This window comes from Chenopodium quinoa, unplaced genomic scaffold, assembly GCF_001683475.1.
Source record: "Chenopodium quinoa cultivar QQ74 unplaced genomic scaffold, ASM168347v1, whole genome shotgun sequence".
Classification (NCBI taxonomy): Eukaryota; Viridiplantae; Streptophyta; class Magnoliopsida; order Caryophyllales; family Amaranthaceae; genus Chenopodium; species Chenopodium quinoa.
This window is the reverse complement of record NW_018742684.1, coordinates 3400779-3416926: the sequence shown is the minus strand read 5'-3', so window position 1 is coordinate 3416926 and position 16148 is coordinate 3400779. Positions and strand designations below refer to the sequence as shown.

General features: G+C 32.4%; 1 protein-coding gene across 1 annotated transcript; it reads left to right on the top strand.

Annotated features, from left to right (window-relative positions):
• The first annotated feature begins 14713 nt into the window (after positions 1 to 14713).
• On the top strand, positions 14714 to 15705 carry LOC110722846 (putative protein TPRXL). Its single transcript, XM_021902147.1, has one exon. The coding sequence runs from the start codon at positions 14837 to 14839 to the stop codon at positions 15404 to 15406; it is 570 nt and encodes a 189-aa protein (XP_021757839.1). The 5' UTR covers positions 14714 to 14836; the 3' UTR covers positions 15407 to 15705.
• The last annotated feature ends 443 nt before the right edge of the window (positions 15706 to 16148 follow it).

The following is a 16148-nucleotide window of genomic DNA, read 5'->3' as shown; positions in this document are numbered from 1 at the left end:
TCCCTAGAATCTCAAGGCTTTTCGATACCGGGTCCGAAACCTCCTAAATTTCTCAATCATCGTGGATATTGGCCTTTATTTTTGGAATATTTAGACTTTTTTCGCCCGAAAATAATAATCGCCGAAATATTTACTATGGTCCCTAATACCCTTCGGGAGTCCAATTGAGTGGGTGGAACCATCCAATTTGCCTTTGAACGGCCTATTTACCGGTTTATAACTTGCACCGATTTTATAAAATCAAACCTACCACAAACATTTATGACACACATATAATGATCATATATGGTTCCAAACATCATTATATGACCTCGATATGTATTTCCTAAATCTCAAGGCTTTTCGACTCTGTCCTCCGAAACCTCCAAAATTTCTCAAAAACGTGGATATAAGCCTTCAATTTTGGACTTTTTTTGACTTTTTTCGCCTGAAAATAAAAATTGCCGAAATTTTTACCATTGTCCCTAATATCCTTCGGGAGTCCAATTGTGTGGATTAAACTATCTAATTTGTCTTTAAACGGCCAATTTATTGGTTTACAACTTGCACCGATTTCATTATATCAAGCCTACCACGAACATTTATGACAACATATAATGATCATAAATGGCTCCAAACGGCATTATATGACCCCGAGATGTATCCTCTATAGTTTCAATACTTTTCGACACTAGGCCATGAATCCTCTAAAATTTCTCAAAAAGCGTGATATTAGCTTCAATTTTGTAATTTTTGACTTTTTTTTCGCCCGAAAATAAAAATTGTCGAAATATTCACCATGATCCCTAATACCGTCCGTGAGTCCCATTGGGTGGGTGGAACCATCCAATTTGCCTTTAAACGGCCAATTTACCGGTTTAAAACTTGCAATGATTTCATTAACTCAAGCCTAACACGAACATTTATGACAACAAATAATGATCATATATGGTTCCAAATGGAATTATATGACCCTGAAATGTATCCCCTATAATTTCAAGACTTTTCGACACTAGACCCTGAAACCTCCAAAATTTCTCAAAAAGCGTGGATAATAGTCTTCAATTTTGGAATTTTTTGACTGTTTTTCGTCCGGAAATAAAAATTGCCAAAACGTTTACCATGGTCCCTAATATCCTCCGAGAGTCCAATTGCGTTGGTGGAACTATCCAATTTGCCTTTGAACGGCAAATTTACCGGTTTACTATTTGCACGGATTTCATTAACTCAAGCTTACTACGAACATTTATGACAACATATAATGATCATATATGGTTCCAAACGGCATTATATGACCCCGAGTTGTATCCCCTATAATCTCAATGCTTTTCGAACTAGGCCACGAAACATTCGAAATTTCAAAAAAAGCATGGATATTAGCCTTCAATTTTGGAATTTTTTGACTTTTTTTTCGGCCGGGAATAAAAATTTCCGAAATGTTTACCATGGTTCTTAATATCCTCCGGACCTCTGGGATTCCAATTGCGTTGGTGGAACCATCCCATTTGCCTTTAAACAGCCAATTTACCAGTTTACAACTTGCACCGATTTCATTAACTCGAGCCTACCACGAACATTTATGACAACATATAATGATCATATATGGTTCCAAACGACATTATATGACCCCGAGATGTATTCCCTAAAATCTCAATGTTTTTCGAACTAGGCCACGAAACTTTTGAAATTTCTCAAAAAGTGTGGATAATGCCTTTAATTTTGGAATTTTTTGACTTTTTTCGCCCGGGAATAAAAATTTCCGAAATGTTTACCTGTGTCCCTAATACATTCAGGGATTCCAATTGGTGTGTGGAACCATCCAATTTGCTGTTAAACGGCCTATTTACCGGTTTACAACTTGACCCGATTTCATTAATTCGAGCCTACCACGAACATTTATGACAACAACTAATGATCATATATGGTTCCAAACGACATTATATGACCTCGAGATGTATCCCATAGAATTTAAAGACTTTTCGACACTAGGTCCCGAAACCTCCAAAATTTCTTAAAATGCGTGGATATTAGCCTTCAATTTTGGAATTTTTTTACTTTTTTTTGCCCCGAAATAAATTTTTTTGAAATTTTTACCATGATCCTTAATACCGTACGAGATTCCAATTGGGTGTGTGGAACCATCCAATTTGCTGTTAAACGATCAATTTACCGGTTTACAACTTGCACCGATTTACCAGTTTACAACGGCCAATTTAATTAACTTGCACTAAACCCTACTTTAACCGAAATTGACCATAACCCGTTTTAACCTGTCAAAACCCGAATTGAACCCGACTTGTTACTAACCTGACCTGAATTCAGCTCATCGACATGTTCCTAACCCGAACCGAATTTAACCTGACCTGTTACAAACCCGACCTGAAATCAACCCCACTTGTTATTGACCTGACCCGAATGTTACCAGACCTATTACTTACCTGGCCCAAAAATTCAACCCGATCTGTTTCTAACTCGACTCGAAATTAACACGACTTGTTATTGACCCGACCTAAATTCAACCCAATTTATTCCTGACCCAATTTCAAATCACCTTAAATGCAATTTATACCACATTATTATTGTTGATCAAAGCATTTTGTCTAGGGAGATTTAGTCGGTCCAGGCTTGCAAAAGAAAGGAGCATCATCCTCAAATTTAAGAGTTAGGAAATAATTATCTTCCTAAATTACAGACTATAATTCCCTAGTATATTGTCATATATATTATAGTCAAAGGAAATAATTAGCTTGATAAAAATGATAATTATCTATTTATAGTTAGTTGAACCCGAATATGTCCTAACTTGAAAATGACCTGACCTGATTGTAACCTGCAAATTATTGACTTGAACATAACCCGACTTGAATCCGAGAATGACCCGGCTTGGAAATGACCCAACCTGATTATAACCCGCAAATTATTGACTTGAATTGAACCCGACTTGAACCCGAGAATGACCCGACTTGAAAATGACCCAACCTAATTCTAATTAATCCGCAAATTATTGACTTAAACCGAACCCGACTCAAACCCGAGAATGACTCGACCTGATTCTAACCCGCAAATTGTTGACTTGAACCGAACCCAACTTGAACCCGAGAATTACCCTAACCCGTTTTAATTAACCTGTGAAACCTGAATTAAACCCGACCTATTGTTCACCCGACCCGATCGAATTTAACCCGACCTAACCCGACCCAAACCCGATAAAAGGAATGACCAAACGTGACCCAACCCAAACCCGACCCGCATAGGTTATGTAATTAATCCGAATTGATCCGACCCGAGTTGACCCGACCCACTCTTACCCGAGTCGTTTACCCGAATTGACAGCTCTAGCTGGTAATACTTGTATATGATAATGGAATAACTTTTACTAATACCATATTATTTAAATTAGCGTGTATTGTGGAGGTTTGTAATGGAGAAGAAGTTACATCGATTTATACCTTAAAATCCAATAAATGTATATGTTGGGTTCAATCGAATTATATAATAGGGCTTATTATGTTTAATGGATAGATTCTTTTATAATCACCAAGCTGTCATGTAGATCCCCTACATAATGTATATCTTAGGGCCTATTCTAAGTTATGGAAATGTCCTGAAATGAACCGAAGTATACTGAATTAATTGGAATTGAACTATACTGAATTGATTGGAATTGAACTGAAGTGAATTGTTTATGAGGGAAAAAAATTAGGAATTGAACTGAAATTAAGCTGAACAGAATAGGTTCTTATTAGGAAATTTTATCTAGAACTACCCTAAAGATAGGGTCATTTGTGAATAACTACCCATTTTTTTCTATTTGTTTAGAACTACCCGAAAGTTACAAAACGTTTGGGTAGCACTACCCATTAATGTTTTCCGTCCAATTAAGACGTAATTAGGTCTAATTTTCCACTTTTCCAACTTAATTAACCCCCCTAAATGCCCTAATTACCTTCTCTCTCCTCCCTAATTAACTTCCCTCAATTTTCACTCAAAAAATCCAAGAGCATATACTCAATCAATTGAACACAAATTCTCAATTATTCATGTAATGTTTCACACTTACCTTTTAATTCATTGTTTGTTGTATTTTTTTACAAGTTTTAATTTAGCGCAATTAACATAATTAGGGTGTAAATTAGTGATTTGGATTAGGGTTTATGGGTTCAAAAAAATTGGGGGTTTTGATTTTTAAGGTTTTAGGGTTTAATTGAGTTGTAGGTTTCGATTATTTTGACTTTGGGATTGAATTCAATTGCATTTTAATTATTAATTGGTCATTTAATTGGTAGGATGTCTAATTGGCCATTGTAATTGGTAGGATGTCTAAATTTGAGGGTTTTGATTTCTTGGGTTTAGGGGAAGTTAACTAGGGATGAGAGAAGAGTAATTAGGGAGTTAATTAAGTGGGAAAAGTGAAAAAGTGAGTCTTATTAACGTTTTTTTACGGAAAACGTTAATGGGTAGTGTTACCCAAACGCTTTGTAACTTTCGGGTAGTTCTAAACAAATAGAAAAAAAATGGGTAGTTATTCACAAATGACCCTATCTTTAGGGTAGTTTTAGACAAAATTTCCTTCTTATTATGCAATGATCTACTCCCTTCGTTTCTATATACTTGTTGTACTTTTCTTTTTCGCTCATTTTTAAATACTTGCTTCATTTCCTTATTTAGAGAGCTTTTAGAATATTTAATTCATTTCTTTTACCTATTGGACACAACATAAATCATATTTTATTAATTTCATATTCTCTCTCATCTAATTATCTCGACTACTTTTGCTTTTTTCAATTGTTTATTCTTTCACCTACCCCATTACCTTTATATTTTATTAATTTCTCCAATTTTTTCCTAAAATTCCCCGCATTCAATTACTAGAACGAGTATTAACTTGTACTCCGTTTGTTATTAAATTTAATCTTGCATTGCAAGATATACGTAGTACATATGGTCTACCTACCTACCTAGCTATCTGGTACCAAACCTCAAGATACATCGTACCATCACATTGTTGGTATACACGTATGTACCCAACTAAATAAACGTATGACTCCGTATGAGCGAGTAAGCTAAGAAAATTATGTACACAGAAAAAATTAGATTCGTCATTTTCCAAGACTGCAACCAAATTTAATTATCAAAATAAAGTAAGAAAACACACTGTCAATATGAATTGAAAGAGTTGATTTATTTCATGATGACTATCCATATTTTCTAGTACATCCCTAAATAATTGTGTTTGTAAAAAGAGGTAGAGAATTAAGCGTGTTCATTTGGTCATTCCTCTATAATTATTGTACATTTAGGGTTTGTTCTCATTGACTGAACTCAGCTGAACTGAACTGCATTGAACTGAATTGAGCTGAACTGAATTGAACTGAGCTGAGCTGAACTGAACTGAACTGAAATGAATATTTTATAAGAGGAGGAAATTAAGAGCTGAACTGAGCTGAACTGAACTGAACTGAACTGAATTGAATTGAACTTAACTGAACTGAATGAACTAAATTTCAACGTAAGAGAACAGGCCCTTAGAGTATCGTATAAATCACTAGGTGTATGAAATATCAACCTCTATGTTATATAGATAAGCATGATAATGCATTACCTAATATTTAAAAAAATATATAGTATATGCGCGATACTATATATGTTTTTTTTGGTGTTTAGAGAGCCACAAGGGCGGGGGTGAGAATCGATCCCAAGATCTCCTGGAATCGGGAGTGAAGCTCTAACCACTTGAGCTATCCCTCACTCTCTGCGCGATACTATATATGTGTGTGGCACAACTAATTACCTTCCAATTTACTCATTCAAAGAGTGTGAGAGAGTTACATTACTCGTTGCAACGCTACCAAAAAATTTCCCCTCCCTAGCTAGATTATACTTGTTGGAAATGGTAATGCAAACAGAAGATTCCCGCGCCCGATCGGGCGATGGTTCACTCGACCGGACAGAATTGGCTAAGGAAAAAGGAGGGCTCTCGCGCCCGACCGGGCGGTGGTTCACCCGACCAGGCGGCGGAGTCGAGTTTTGACTAGCCCGATCGGGCGACTCATGCCCGATTGCTTGCCCGGGGTGAGATTTCCAGAACGGCCGACCTGGCAGGTGTGGCCCGACCGGGCACGACAGGGAAATTTCATCTCAGGCCTGCTTTTTTCCCTAGGTCAGTTTGTTTATTTGTCTCCTAATTTCAGGATGAGCATTGTCTTTCTACCTTCATTCATTCACTTTCAAACCAAAAACAAAAACCTACCCTTTAAGATCTGAACAGTTCTTGAGCAATTCCACTCTTCGGGTTCGGGTGCACAGATTACGAAGAGAGTTACGTTAAACTTGGGGGGTATGCGTCACTAGGAAACTTGTGCCGGTGGTGACATATTTCGCTTCTAAGGCAGTGAATTATTGTTCCGCAGTACGACTTGAGTTTGAGATCTTCAATCCAGAAAAATTCTAATCCTTTGTTTGTTATTGATTTCAACATTTATTTTACCAACAATATTGTAGTCCTTTCTTAAACTAAAGAGCAGTAGTTACTAAACATATGGATGGGCTCTAATTTAAGTAGAATTATAAAGTGATAATTAGAAATCATTTTTTTCCAACATCAAATTATACATGCATATGTCTATCATTTTCTCTCTCCAACATTCCACGCTATATACATAGATAGTCTTCGTTTGGGTTAAAGGAGCCTTAAAAGACATGTTCCCTACTATGGTTACAAAGTTACAATTACTCATGACCTAACATTTGGCAATTACTACTACTTTTTTTGTGAAACCAATTGCGGAAAATTCTAGGCCCTCTATCAATAATCTATACACAATGTACTAATAGTTGTATTAATTAATAAAAAAAATCTATCTTAATCATGTAATCAACTGAAGCTTATCTAATTAGCATCACTTGATTATTGTATTGCTACTACTACTAGTTTAGCTAGCTTGCTTATAAAATAAATAAACAGTAGCTTCTTTTACACAACTATCAAGAGAAAGCAATTGATTACATAATAATTGTGATTTGAAAGCTCATTTCTTTAGTCCATTTTTAATTAATTAGTTCATTTTTCTTATTTGAATTTTGCATACATGAAAGTTTTTTTTTAAAGGGTTTTGCTATACATAGCCCTTAACAATCAACAATTTCATATCATTAATTCTATTTTTCTTGTTCCAATGGAATCTTATATTACTATTAATCCAGAATTAATCCATCCCAAAAATGTAACTAATACTTTTCTAGTTTTCTTACCTACACAATTAATTACCATGAAAATGCTTTTTCCAAAAAAAAAAAAAAACAAAAAAAAAAAAAAAAGTTCAATATCATCATACTCTCTCTAGTCTAATCTATCCTAAGATGGATTCAACTGGTTCTTTGGGTGCCGAAGATATGCGAGATCGTATGTGGCACTTCTAGTAAATTACCTTTATTTTATTTGATATGTATGAATGAAATATTTTGAAACAATGAAGATTGGCTAGGCATGGAAATAGTACTCCATTAAAAGCTTGAAAAGGATGATAATAACTAAGTTTATCTTCTAATAAACCAAATCAGGCGTATAAACAATTTTTTTTTTTAAATAAATATCTTAGCAGCACACTAATATATTGCAGTATTGTCCACTTAGTATTATCTAATAGATGGTTTGGTTGCTATATGTTGTTTCTTGAAAGAATGTGGGTAAAAGATTGACTTACACTGTGTTTATTTTGGATTTTAATACTACTTAAATTTTTTCTTTTTTACAGTATATATAATTTTCTATTGGTATGATGTTAGATTGTTAGTGCTTAACTAATTAAATAAAATACAAAAGTTTAATCCTGAAAGGAAAATAAAAATAACTTTAATGGGTTAATAAATGCATTTTGATAATAACTTATCCCATAAACAATATTACATTAAATTAATAATAACTTAAATTAATAATACTATAAGATTCCATTGGAACAAGAAAAATAGAGTTAATGATATGAAATTGTTGATTCTTATGCATAGCCCTAAGGGCTATGTATAGCAAAACCCTTTTTAAAAAAATAAATAAATAAATTTTCCATTTTCTAGCCCAACAACACACCATAATCGTCAACTTATGAACATATGACAATCATCTTATTAGGTTTAGAGTTTCTAGTTTTCTACCCAAAACAATTTTTGTTTGGTGTACGTAAAAAACAAAATCAATTCAAGTTACATGTAGCTTTTGATCGTAAATAATATCGTGACTAAATGAAGTTGCGAAACTTAGAAATCCCATGTACTCTCATTTGTAAACAGAATGAAGTTTATACTAATATTTAGTGATGCTTACACAAACATATTGAACCACTAATCATTTCAAATTAAAGCCAACTTCATTGACTTCTGATTGGTCATACATGGTAGTTAATTGACTCGTTTTCTACTAATTTATATTAATTATTCACAATCACAACCCAACAAAACCATTTATCTAATTATATATTGAGTTTGAAAGGTAGTTTTGATTAAACAAATATTATGTGTTTAAGCATAAAAACAAAAAACAAATATTGTGCTTCTTGGCCAACTGTATGGTAAAATCTATGGGTGAAACTGAAATTTGTTGACGAAACCATTTCAGTTTTACCCAAACTAGAACCTCACGTTGCACGGTTCTAGCACAGTGATATAGTACATATCATTAAAGTATTTTAATAACAGTGGGTATTGATTTTGGTTCATCCTAAACTAACGACTTAGGTTACTTAGGTAGGAAGCATATATATATATATATATATATATATATATATATATATATATATATAATATATATATATATATTGTTAAATCAGAGAAAAATAATGTAAATATTCTCTGTAACTTCTCATTCATATTTACGGCCAATACAAATATATATATAGCATTAGGGTAACAAACCCCTAAGCCTAGTCAAAATTCTACCATATCTTTTCACAAGATAAGTTTCCTAAATTATATCACAATAATATCAATTATATCACAATAATATCTCCAATATATATATATATATATATATATATATATATATATATATATATATATATATATATATATATATATATATATATATATATATATACAAGATAGACAACTCGCCCGGATATTACTTGAATTGATGACAAGAATCTGATTAGGTTGTTAAATGATCGAGTACGAAACTATAAACATAATGTCAAATGAATGAGCTACGCTAGAAGGTTCATGCATATTGCATATATACTTATCCCTTCATTGTGATTGAAGATTGAAATGAAACAGAACATATGCTTAATTAGCATTCATACCTTAATTAATTTTATTCAAATTCCGGCCCCTAATAATATATACATGCACTTAGCTAGTCACTTCATAGAAATTTCCTCCATTATTTCCTCACAATATTGCCACGTTTCATATTAATGATCTCAATTACTATTTAAGGTACTTTGAAGGTAGTACGAGAAGTTGAAACTTTAATTGTTATATTCACGTTACATAATGTCAAATACGACAAATTGTTGAAATAGGATGATGATAGGATTGATATATAAACGATGTTGTTTAACATTATTTTGGGACTGAAAGAGTAATCATTTTTCATCAAGTTAATCTATCAGATTCATTAAAAGTAGGAAATGTCCAAACGCTTGACACGACTAAATGACGAGAAGCCACATTAGCTTTACGTGGCAATCGATTATAGTCCCTTTCTAAGAGCCAGAAATGGACAATAAAATAGAAAGCAGCCAGAAAAATGAAACAAAATACGTAGTATTAATTATAATGTTGTTTTGCTAAAAAAATGACTAGTAGTAGTGGTTGATAACAAGTAGTCCAAATTCCCATGGTTTGTTAAATAATAACTGTGGCCGACTTTGAAACTAACGGCCCCCTTCAAGTGCTTTTCTTTGTAAGATTTGCATCTGAATGTTCGAATCATAGGGAACAACCTAACAAGCTTTTTCTATTATGAAACTTTTTTTAAACCATTCAAATCTATACAAGATCAAGAATATGAACATTAATTTTAATATTGAATCATTATGTTGGTGTTAAACGGTTAATCATCAACCTATTGTTATTTAATATAATATTTTCTAAATAATGTTAGTAGTTGTTAGGTAACAGAAAATTAACACAGAAATACAATAATCTACCAAAATAAAATATTTTAATGTTGTTTGATTAGCAATACAATAAACAAGTACATTAAGCTATCTACTTCGTTTACAAAAAAAAAAATTACTTTGTGGCTGAACTTAACCATATATATTTCCCTAAAATGTAGCACTTCTTAATAGGAAAAGTATAAATAATTTATTTGCTCTTCTTATGGCTATTAAGGAACGATATAGTATTAACATGGAATTTATACTTAGTATTTAAAAACACAAACCATAATTTTTCATATTACACATGTCATTACAAGTCACTCACTACCACATATGACACATGTCACCCCTTTTGATCTTTTTGTTTAAGTCTTTATACATTCTATAACTTGCAAATTCAATTAAGAAAATGAAGTGTTTCATTTCCATCATAATAAAATAAAGTTGAACCAATTAATATACATCACATAAACATATGAATTGAATTATATAAAAGTTGTCTTTTCAACTAATAGACTTAAAATATAACTTAAATCAATATGTCATTTCATATCCTAAAATCTTCATGTATATATATGTATCTAATAAATTCCTTTATCTTTTTCCACAGTTCTATCCTCATTCTTTTTTTCCTTTTAAGTTTTAGCAATGAAACAATTACTTCGTATTTCATATCAAAAGTTTCAACTATTGAAAAACATACCTACATATGAAATAACCTAAATAAGAACCCGTGCATTGAACAGGTCAAAAGGCTAGTTGCAAATGATAAACACATTCTCAAAGGTTGTTAATTAATACTCTATCAATCAATGGTGTTTAATTTTTTCCCATGCACTAATGAATTACGAGTGGTTAACTACAAGGATGACAAATACATGTATAATTGCCCTATTTATATTGGATATATACAATATTGAATGTGAATAATAGGTACTCTCTCAGTTTTCTTTTCATGCATGTACTCATTCTTTATCTAATCTATCGTATCTTCGATTCTCTATCATTAAACCGTAAATTGTTTATAAAAAATACATATCAATACGGTTTTAACAAGATACAAAATATTATAATATAATAACTATGTTATTACTTGTATGTGAGTAAAAATTCATGGTTAGAGTTAGAAGTCTTTAATCTTCTTTCGTCTATTTTTATTTGTATCATGACTCATTTTATGCAAGGCGTAAAAACTTTATGAGTCGTATGGGAAAAAAAATAAGGGATAGACGAATAGTAAATTGAAGCATCATTTGGAAGCAAAGGGAGGGAGCATGTGTAGTGGCATGGGTATGTAAGATTTTGGGGACATGTGGCACTATAAAGTTGGAGCATATTGAAGGTGGCCTTATATGATTTGTGGAGTGGGATGTATGTTTAATTGTTCTTGGAAATATGAGCCATCACATGATTTTTGGAATCTCTTAGTCGTTTGGTTGGCTCTTGGAAAATGATTCTTTACCTATGAATTCGAAAACTCGAATACTATATTAAGGTGCTGTCACGTAGACTTTAAATTTCTCGTATTGTTCATGAATTTTCCAAAATTATAGGGATTGGGCAATCATGCATACAATTATAAGATGTTTTAGGTGTTACTTAAGTATACTATATGCTTTATTTGTGGTCCAATTATTCTACATCATTTTTGCACGTACTTTATAAATTCATATTTTTGGCTATTAAGTTAGCTTGAACACTTAATTTAACTTTCAAGATTGTTTGATTTATAAGGCTCTATCTACAATCGATCCTAATAATAATTTTATGTGTATAATATGAGTAGAATATACATGGAATTCCGATCCTATTAAATAAATATAAGAAAATTTTACTGATGAGTTGGGAGATTAATCCATTTCAATCATAAGAAATAATTGTTAACAAGATCGATCACCAAAGATTATTTAAGTTTGTGAGAGTACGGAGATTTGTCCAAAAAAAAAAAAAAAAGAAGGAAAAAGGAAAAAGAAGATGTTATAAATGACGAATTCTTAAATATTATACCCCATATATACTTGGAAGTAAAAATTTACCTTTTCTTTTGGATCAAATACTTTATTAAGTCTAAAGGAATGAAATTTCACCTCGTATCAAAAGTAGCCTTATTAAGTTTAATTCCACAAACGTATGATTGTGAAATTGAAGCCAGCCAAGCGTTGTTTGATACTTAGTAAAAACATGATTGATAATGGATACTACCTAATAACATATTTATACACTGATGAATTAAAATAATATGTTTTCTTCTTTTTGCTTGGTTGAATGTGAAGCAAGAATTGTAATAATGCGATCTTAATTTGTACTACTGTATAAGAATAGATATGATCATATGTAATATAAATATATAGTAAAATCCCATCCAATGCAATAATCGATAAGATCAATTCGATCATCATATAGCATTTTGAGTATAATTCTTAGCTTAAATGCAACTTTCATGTCGCCTAAATTGCCAAGTAAAATTACATCAAGCAATCTAGCAATAGATATTGAGTATAGTAGTAAGAAAATGTTGATAATAGAGGATAAGGAATTTAAATTACTTGTTTTATTAAATACAGTTATACGGAGTACTATTTATTATTTAAAAAAATACATCAATTTTATTCGTACATTTGGCGAGACGTAATTTTGACTATTAATATCTTTAATTGACTATTTGTAAAATTTATACAGCAAAGTTATATTGTAAATTAGACATTATGACTAATCTAGTGATATATAGAATATTACATAATAACATTTATTTATTTTATAGAGTGAAAAAATTTAGTCACTTATACTCGTAGTATGGTACGTAAATAATACAAAAGTTAAAATGCATTTAAAAAAACGAAAGAGTAAAATAAAATTGATTTTTTCTGGGAATTTTATTATTTTTTTTATGTCAGTGAAATCCACTGAAATGATAGGCCACACAAGTTGCAGCAGTCACACATCATATCCAAGTGTACAAGGTAGCCTACACTGCTGGAACGCTGTCATTCTCTTTCCTCCTTAGATTCCCACACGTGGCCTTCCACACTCGAATCTGGCAAATCCCTATATTTATACTGTATAAATTGTTTATTTTAAAAATTGGAAAATACGTGTAAATACTCACTACATACAGTATAAAATACTTCGCAAGGGATTAAAGCGGTAGATAATTATCTTGCCTAGCTAATTAATTATTCAGCCAATGTGATATTTGTACAATACTTCATTCATTAGTTATCAACGTAAATTTTCTAGTAAAAACTACGAGTAGAAAGCATAAGCTCCACACATAATCATATACGAGTATTGGTTATTCTGGGTTAAAAATCTTTGATCTCTAACAAGTTACACCTATTGACGTGGTAGATCTGATGAATATATATACCAAGTTTTCTTCATATTATAATTTTAAACACCTAAAATTTGTTATTGAGAAAAGTTAACATCACATTATTAACTATCTTGTTGATAAAAGAAAGTTTTCATATTATCTCTAGTCTCTACATAAGATATTATCACTATTTCATTGATACAAATCATACAATTACACATAGGACATGTTCTGATTTACTGAAGTGAACTGAATTAAAGTGAACTGATTGGAGCTGAATTGAACTGAACTAAATCGTTAATGAAAAAAGAAAATTAGGAAGTGAAGTAAAATGAACTGAACTGAAATTAAGCTGTAGATAATAAACCCTTAAATGTGCTTTCTCTGTGTTTTAATAACACACTTTTTGTCACGCTATTTGAGGAAGGGATTGAGCTAGGTAAACGATAAACGGATAAATTAGGGCTTATTATTTGCCATCATTTTTGGTTTTGAGTTTTCTGTTTTTTTGAAAACTAAAAACCAAAAACAGGAAACAAGAAAAAGGTGTGTTCCACTTTTTTGTTGTCAGTTTTCAAAATCATTATGATTTTCATAGGTTTAAATAATTTTTTATTCATTATGTGACATATATCATATACTTTTATACAATAAAAAACCAAAAAACAGAATACCACAGCAATGTCAAACGAACACTTAGTTATTAAGTTTAAACTATATTAACCAATCAATTCAGTTCAGTTCATCTCAGTTAAGTTCAGTTCAACTCCTAATTTTCTTCTCTTATAAAATATTCATTTCAATTCTGTTCAATTCAGCTCTGCTCCTAATTTTCTTCTCTTATAAAACATTCATTTCATTTCAGTTCAACTCAGCTCCTAATTTCCTTCTCTTATAAGATATTCATTTCAGTTCAATTCAGTTCAGCTCAGTTCAGTTCAACTGAGTTCAGTCAATGAGAACATGCCCTAATATCCTCTTTAAATTACATACTACCTCTGTTACATATTATTTATAATGATTAGACATTTTTCGAGTATTTTTATTTTGAAAGGAATGTGATGACAAAATCCGTGGGCATTCCAATCTAAAATAAAACGTAATTATCGAATGTCGTTTCGTCTGTTGCCCACAGACTTCACCATCTTCAATATCCTATATTCCTATCCTCACCTTAACCCACCGCTTAGCTAACTCAACTATAGTTAGGTCTAACAAATTCTAACCCAATTTCCCTCTAATTTTAATTTAATTTAATAAAAAAAAGCACCCATTTAAAAAAAAGGAAAAAGAAAATCCCTAACATCTTCCTATAAATACATGGCTAGAGTAAAGCACGGTTTGCCAAATTAGCTAGCGAACCGCGGCTTACTAAAATTTCTCTCTCCTCTCCTCTTTCTCTCTCTAAAAAAAGACTCACACTTTCTCTCTCTTAAAACCAACAAAAATGGCGGCAAGAAGATCAAGCGGACCAGTCCTAAGGTCTCACTCACCATCAGGAAGATTCGGTTCCAATACGACATCGTCTTCTGCTTCAGTATTTGCTTCTTCAACCTCGAGTACTTTCACTTCTCGAAGCTTCCTTCAACGTTCAGCTTCTCCTACTCGCGTCAACCTGTATTCCACCGGTTCATCGCCGTCGTCAGCGGTCCGGTTTAATTCCGGTTCAGTTTCACCCAACCGTTCGATTTCAACTCAGTCGGTGCGACGTCAACCGTCGACTACCGGTCAGAAGAAGAGCTGTATGTGTTCGCCGACGAATCATCCCGGTTCATTCAGGTGTAGTCTTCACAAAAATGCTCCGAGCCGGAATGCTTCGGTTCAGCCGTACCAGTCGAACCGGCTCTTCGCTCGGCGGTCCGCGATGACGAACTCGTTGGTTAGAATCGGAACTGTTGAAGGTGACTTGGTGAAACGAGCTTTGGCTGCTTTGATTCGTCCTTCTTCACATCAACAAAAAAGAAGAGGTGATTTTCAGCCTAGAAAAAGCAGGTTATCAATGGTGTCTGTTGCGTAAAATTTGCAATTGAATTAGAGTTAGGGTTAGGGTTTTTTAATTTTTGGAAAATTTGGGGGAAATTTTCTCAGAATGTTATAGATTTTCCGGTGATGGAAGAAGTTTCGCGATTCCGGCGATCGAAGATGATTCCAGAAGAAGAAATTCAGAAGGACATTGGACAAATTGAGAAAATTTGTGTATATATACCAATAGTATAGTATGATGGCAGTATAATTACAGTATGATCATCGAATTAAGAACAAAAAAAAATCTTCAAGAATTTTTGGACAGTTTAACAAGGACTTCTTTAATTTTAATTTTTTTTAAGCGAACTAACTTAATTTTTGACAAATTCAATCAGATTCAATTATCGTCAATTACGTCGTCGTTTTATGATTTGGATGTGATGTGAATGACGCCGTTTCAATCGTTCAGTACCGTTCCGTTCAGTCCCGTTAAACTTCTCCGTTTACGTTGGTGTTACTCGGCTGCTCCGTTATATGTGAGGTATTTTGTGTTCAACTTTATTAATTTTTGTTACTAATTAATTAATTTATTTCTAACCATTGTTTTTTAATTGTGTGAACAGGGAATATTATGATTATTATTAAGACTGTATTATTGTGGAATTGAATAAAAATGGAAGTGGAGTTGGAAATGTTGGACCCTGTACAGTGGACTTTGGGACGAAAATGGGACACAGAAAAATAATGGTTGTCTTGATAAGGAAGTCTTCCCAACCAAAAAAGAAATAGATTAA